This window comes from Anarhichas minor, unplaced genomic scaffold (assembly GCF_050575085.1).
Source record: "Anarhichas minor isolate MPS153535 unplaced genomic scaffold, ASM5057508v1 ptg000105l, whole genome shotgun sequence".
Taxonomy (NCBI): domain Eukaryota; kingdom Metazoa; phylum Chordata; class Actinopteri; order Perciformes; family Anarhichadidae; genus Anarhichas; species Anarhichas minor.
In genome coordinates, this window is record NW_027466551.1 from 347,501 (window position 1) to 353,506 (window position 6,006).

Sequence of the window (6,006 nt, forward strand, 5' to 3'; positions counted from 1 at the left end):
CCACATTGTGCAAAAGTCATGTAAATCGGAGGTGTTTGTCACAAAAGGCAGCTTTCCTTTCGCCAGCAGGTGGCGCTGTGAGTATTAGGGGAAATTAGCTTGTAGACATCCTCAGGCCATGAGTGTTATCAAGCATGTGAAGTCTGAGACCGTTTGGAACAAGTCCAGCTGAGTTACATCAACTTTTTTCATGGGGAATCACCTAAAGTAGCCGCCCGCTACGGCTAAACGATTCCGTCAAACGTAAAGCTTTTGATAACTTTTAATTACAATGGTCTTGACATGGTACTGGCAAAATTTAAACTGGATGTGATGAAGTCCCTAGGAGGAGTTCGTTAAAGTATAGCGACTAGAAATAGGCCAAAATCTATTGAAAAATGACACATAAATGAAACTGGACGACTTCCGGTAGGGTTTAGAGCATGGTCCCAAGAGACTTATATTTAAGTCTCCATGGGATACATGTGTCTACTAAGTTTCATACATGTAGCCAAAACGTAGCGCTAGGGCTGCTCTTTTGAAATATTGTAGGGGGCGCTATAGAGGCAATTTAAAACGGCCAATAAAAAAAGTCATATAAACTTTTTCTTCCAATGACCTGTGACACATGTACAAAGTTCCATGAGTTTTTGAGCATCCCAACCCACTAAACCAGGGGTCGCCAATTGGCGGACCGCGGTCCGGATCCGGACCCAGACGCCGTTGTATCCGGACCCTTCTATTTTAACCGGCGCAGCTTTTTCAGCCTTTACGGCACTTGTTCAGCGGTGCAGGAAACGCACCGACCAATGCGTTGTAAATCACATCACATGATGCAGCTCAGCCAATCAAATATGAGTATTCTGACAAGTTTCCTGACTGGAGTGAGATGTACACACACCGGGGGAGAGACGAGGAAAGAGAAGGAAGAGCAGGAGAATAATACGTGAGTCAGAGAAGTTCACATAACGTTCTCCAAAGAGAGAAAAGTGATCAGAGAGAGCAGAGCCTTTAACCAAGAATGAACAGACTCTTACAGGTTCATTCTTCCCACGGACAGTTTATAACCAGTGTGTCTCACATGTTCAGAGACCGTGACGATTATTAAAAGCGGTAAATGAAGCGACACTACGAGGCAACGCATAACTCTTTAGAGCAAACGTACCCACTCACATCTAAATGAAGACACAGAAAATAAACCTAAGAGCCCAATATGATCAGAATCATAACGCATGAATTCACTGACCAACAATGATGTTAACAGAGAGAATAGAGCTGAAACAAGTGGTTTAATAACCACAGATAAAGATCATGCTCACTGATTTATCTTGTTAGAAGATGAGAGAAATATAATATTGTGGCTTTTTTGATTGACATCACTTCACACCTGAATGAACTGAATTTAAAGCTGCAGGACAATTCAGTGAAATAAATTTTTCTAAAATGAATTACTTTATTTTAAGATGCACATTTTTGAAAAGCTTTCCGTTATGTCAGTTATTCTTTAATCCAGCTCTTATTTTACTTGAAATTAGAGAACATGTATTTATGTATTTCTATGTATTATTAATAATCCATCCAGTTAAATTTGAAAACTGAGAATAATATTTGTTAAAATATAATTGATGTACTTTCTTTATTTGATTTGACAGTTGACTACACAGACACGTTACTACTACTAGACTTCTCGAATATATATATATATATAGACTTCTCGAATATATATATATATATATATATATATATATATATAGTTTTGTTTGTGATAAACATATCATGTTTGTGATATGTTTGTTTGTGATAAACATATCACAAACATTTTGTGACTTATAATTGTGACATTAATTAAAATAACAACTGGAGCTGATATCAGAATGAGTTATATGCTGATGATATAAAAATAACTTTTAATAAATAACCATTTAAATAAAGATAATTAGGGCCCGAGCAACCGACGTCGGGCCAGCGAGTCGGACCGGCGACGCCCCTCGGCCAGTATGTCCGATTTACTTGAAATTCAACACACATGTCCACTTGAGCTAGAGCTACAAAAAAGCCAATCAGACCCCTAAGCTCCGCCTACTTAGATTTTCCGCCATATTGAATTTAGTGTAAAACACATTTTTTGCGAACATTTTTTCCTCCTACATGCATTTACTACCAAATTGGCTGTGGCTCATTACTGGATATACGTCATCAAAAGCTTTTTGATAACTCTCTTCGTTTACACGATATGGACCAATAAACTTCTTAGGGGCGTGGCTTAATATCAACACACAACCTCTCAACCGTTTGTCCTAAAATTACAAAACTTGCAGCATATATGCACATCGTATCCTGTAACATACCCTGAGAATTGTTTTGCATTCAACCACTAGGGGGCGCTACAGTAAACCCACGAAGTTGTGCTTTTTGTCACTTTTTGCATTTTTTTAAACGGTTGAGAGGTTGTGTGTTGATATTAAGCCACGCCCCTAAGAAGTTTATTGGTCCATATCGTGTAAACGAAGAGAGTTATCAAAAAGCTTTTGATGACGTATATCCAGTAATGAGCCACAGCCAATTTGGTAGTAATCAGACCCAGCATGTAGGAGGAAAAAATGTTCGCAAAAATGTGTTTTACACTAAATTCAATATGGCGGAAAATCTAAGTAGGCGGAGCTTAGGGGTCTGATTGGCTTTTTTGTAGCTCTAGCTCAAGTGGACATGTGTGTTGAATTTCAAGTAAATCGGACATACTGGCCGAGGGGCGTCGCCGGTCCGACTCGCTGGCCCGACGTCGGTTGCTCGGGCCCTAATTATCTTTATTTAAATGGTTATTTATTAAAAGTTATTTTTATATCATCAGCATATAACTCATTCTGATATCAGCTCCAGTTGTTATTTTAATTAATGTCACAATTATAAGTCACAAAATGTTTGTGATATGTTTAAAAAATACATTATCATAAAACAGTTTGTTGAATATTTCCATAATTCAGGATTTAAACGAAACCGAACTCAACAGTTCTGTTGTGAACGTTTTCTATTTTTGTATAATACATTATAATATTATATTATAATGTAGTATTATATATAATGTATTACTATATATTATTATATTATATAATATATTACTGTATTACTATATATTATTATATTATATAATATATTACTGTATTACTATATATTATTATATAATATATTACTATATATTATTATATATTATATAATATATTACTATATATTATTATATAGTAATATAATATATTAATATATATTATTATATAGTAATATATTATTATATAATGAACCACTGGTCTGGTGTCTCTCTTCATATAGGAAACCGTATCCTGACCCTGGGAGAGGTCCCTAAGGACCAGGTCTACGGTGTGAAGCTGAAGGGGGTCAGCGTGTGCTTCGCTATGCTGAAGGCGGTGCTCAGTGGAAACTACGTCAACTTCGGGGTCTTCCGTCTATACGGCGACGACGCTTTGGACAACGCCTTACAGACCTTCATCAAACTGCTGCTGTCCATCCCTCACAGTGACCTGCTGGTGAGTTATCATGGTAGCTAACGTTAGCTCAGCTTGTTTCTCTCATAACTTAAGATCCAGACGTCTGATGCTAACGTTAGCTCAGATCAGTACACCACCCTGACTCTTCCTGTCCCTGCAGGACTACCCGAAGCTCAGCCAGTCCTTCTACTCTCTGCTGGAGGTTCTGACTCAGGACCACATGAACTTCATCGCCAGTTTAGAGCCTCACGTCGTCATGTACATCCTGTCCTCGATATCAGAGGGGCTCACGGCGCTCGGTAAGATGCTCACAGGTCCAGTTTCAATTTTCAGGAGGGATCACGTGATTTTTCGCGGTTTTATTCATCCGAGTGTGTTTCAGATACGATGGTGTGCACAGGATGCTGCTCCAGTCTGGACCACATAGTCACCTACCTGTTCAAGCAGCTGTCTCGCTCCACGAAGAAGAGACCCACTCCCATGGCGACGGACGACCGCTTCCTCCACATCATGCAGCAGCACCCGGAGATGATCCAGCAGGTCAGAGACGCTCTTTATCCCACAGACATGAGTCCATGAGGCAGGCAGACACAGTAACGTGGTGGAGCAGCACGGCATCATGGTTGTTGTTAGGGTTCCTCCAGTGTTCATGGTTCAGCAGGTTTTTACTACAGAGGTCTCCTCCTCTGATTAAAACACTGAGTAAAGCAGCTTCTCGACGCTGATCAGAGGACGCAGAACGCCCTGGAGAGACAAGCTGATGCTAACGTTAGCTCAGGTTGTTTCTTGTTGGCTCCCCACTTGACGCTCACAGAGCACCAGAGAAGAAGAACACTGACCCTGTTGTTGTTGTTGTTGTTGATGAGCAGATGCTGTCCACAGTGTTGAATATCATCATCTTCGAGGACTGTAGGAACCAGTGGTCCATGTCTCGCCCTCTGCTCGGCCTCATCCTGCTCAACGAGAAGGTGACGTCAACACTGTATGTGGGTGTGTCAACACTGTGTGTGTGTGTGTCAACACTGTGTGTGTGTGTGTCAACACTGTGTGTGTGTGTGTCAACACTGGGTGGGTGGGTTGCTGTGTGTTAACATGTGTATATTAACATTGTGTGTGTATATGTGTCTCTCCTTCAGTACTTTGCTGACCTGAGGAACAGCATCGTGAACAGTCAGCCTCCAGAGAAACAGCAGGCGATGCATTTATGTTTTGAGAACCTGATGGAGGGAATCGAACGGAACCTACTCACTAAGAACCGGGACAGGTCTGTCTGTCTCTCTGTAATTAGTCTAAACGATGTATTGATGTATTGATCAAAATCATTTCGTTTGTTTCTTCACCTCAAAGTTACATTTATAATATTGATATCATAATAATCTGTCTCTCTACCTGTCTGACTCTCTCTCTGTCTGTCTGCAGGTTTACTCAGAACCTGTCTGTCTTCAGGAGGGAGGTGAACGACAGCATGAAGAACTCGACGTACGGCGTCAACAGCAACGACATGATGAGCTGACATTCCACAGAGAGGAGTCTCACCTGCAGACAGAGCCCCCCCCCCCCCCCCCCCCCCCCTCTCTGCATCAGACACCCCCCCTCCCCCCCTCGGGCCCGGATGCCTGGGGGTCACGTCGTACGGGATCGTTGGTTAACTCCGCCTCCTTTTTGATATAAGCCTATATAAATATATACAGATCTATTTTAAAGCGATGGTCGACTCGTCTGGCTGTTCTAACAGGAAGTGGGGGGGTGAACGTAGTAATCCGCTTCTGCCTGCCTTGTATAGAAACACAGAAACACGTGTACATTTCTTTTGGTAACATTTTGAACAATGTTTATAACGATTTCAACACAAAGAGTCGAAGAAAAAGTTACAAAAAAACAAAACCGTGTGATTGAGCTTTTTACAGTGTAGTGAGTTAGTGCAGCTGTCTGTCTGTGTGGGGAGCGAGCTCTCCACAGGAAGTGGGGGGGGGGGGCTCAGGAGCACTTAAGAGGAAGAGGAGGAAGAAGAGGTACACACTAACAAAGGGAGAGTCGGAGCGTCCATGTTGTACATTTTACTCAAGTCTCTGGCTGAAGTGATGTAAATAGCCACAAAGACACGATCCTGTCTGTCAACCCGTCTGTCCCCAGGAGACGACGACGTCTCACCCATCTGTCCCCCACGAGACGACGACGTCTCACCCGTCTGTCCCCCTCGAGAGGACGCCGTCTCACCGGTTCAGACCTCACATGTCCATCCTTCACTTCTTTCTCTCTTCAGCGACAGTAAACTGAATATCTTTATTTCATTTGGAAACTTGCTTTTAAATATTTTCTCACGTTTTAACGACTCAACGAAACTCTTCAAATTATCCAGAAATTCGAGAAATGAGACCAAACTGAACTATTCATGAAACGATAGAAACAATCAGAGATGCAATTCATTGAACATTTATTATACATTTGTATCACTAATCTTCACATGAATCTATACAATGTTCATTAAAAACACGACTTTCAGTTTCCCAAAACAAAAGTATTAAATGTT

General features: G+C 41.3%; 1 protein-coding gene across 1 annotated transcript in view; it reads left to right on the forward strand.

Moving 5' to 3' along the window:
* Positions 1-5,183, forward strand: part of xpo7 (exportin 7) — a 43,103-nt gene extending 37,920 nt beyond the window's left edge. The window contains exons 23-28 of the mRNA XM_076082844.1: positions 3,301-3,515; positions 3,637-3,775; positions 3,859-4,016; positions 4,346-4,444; positions 4,613-4,740; positions 4,896-5,183. Of these exons, the coding sequence (XP_075938959.1) occupies positions 3,301-3,515; positions 3,637-3,775; positions 3,859-4,016; positions 4,346-4,444; positions 4,613-4,740; positions 4,896-4,989 (833 nt within the window). The 3' untranslated portion in view covers positions 4,990-5,183. The remainder of the gene's footprint in view (positions 1-3,300; positions 3,516-3,636; positions 3,776-3,858; positions 4,017-4,345; positions 4,445-4,612; positions 4,741-4,895) is intronic.
* The last annotated feature ends 823 nt before the right edge of the window (positions 5,184-6,006 follow it).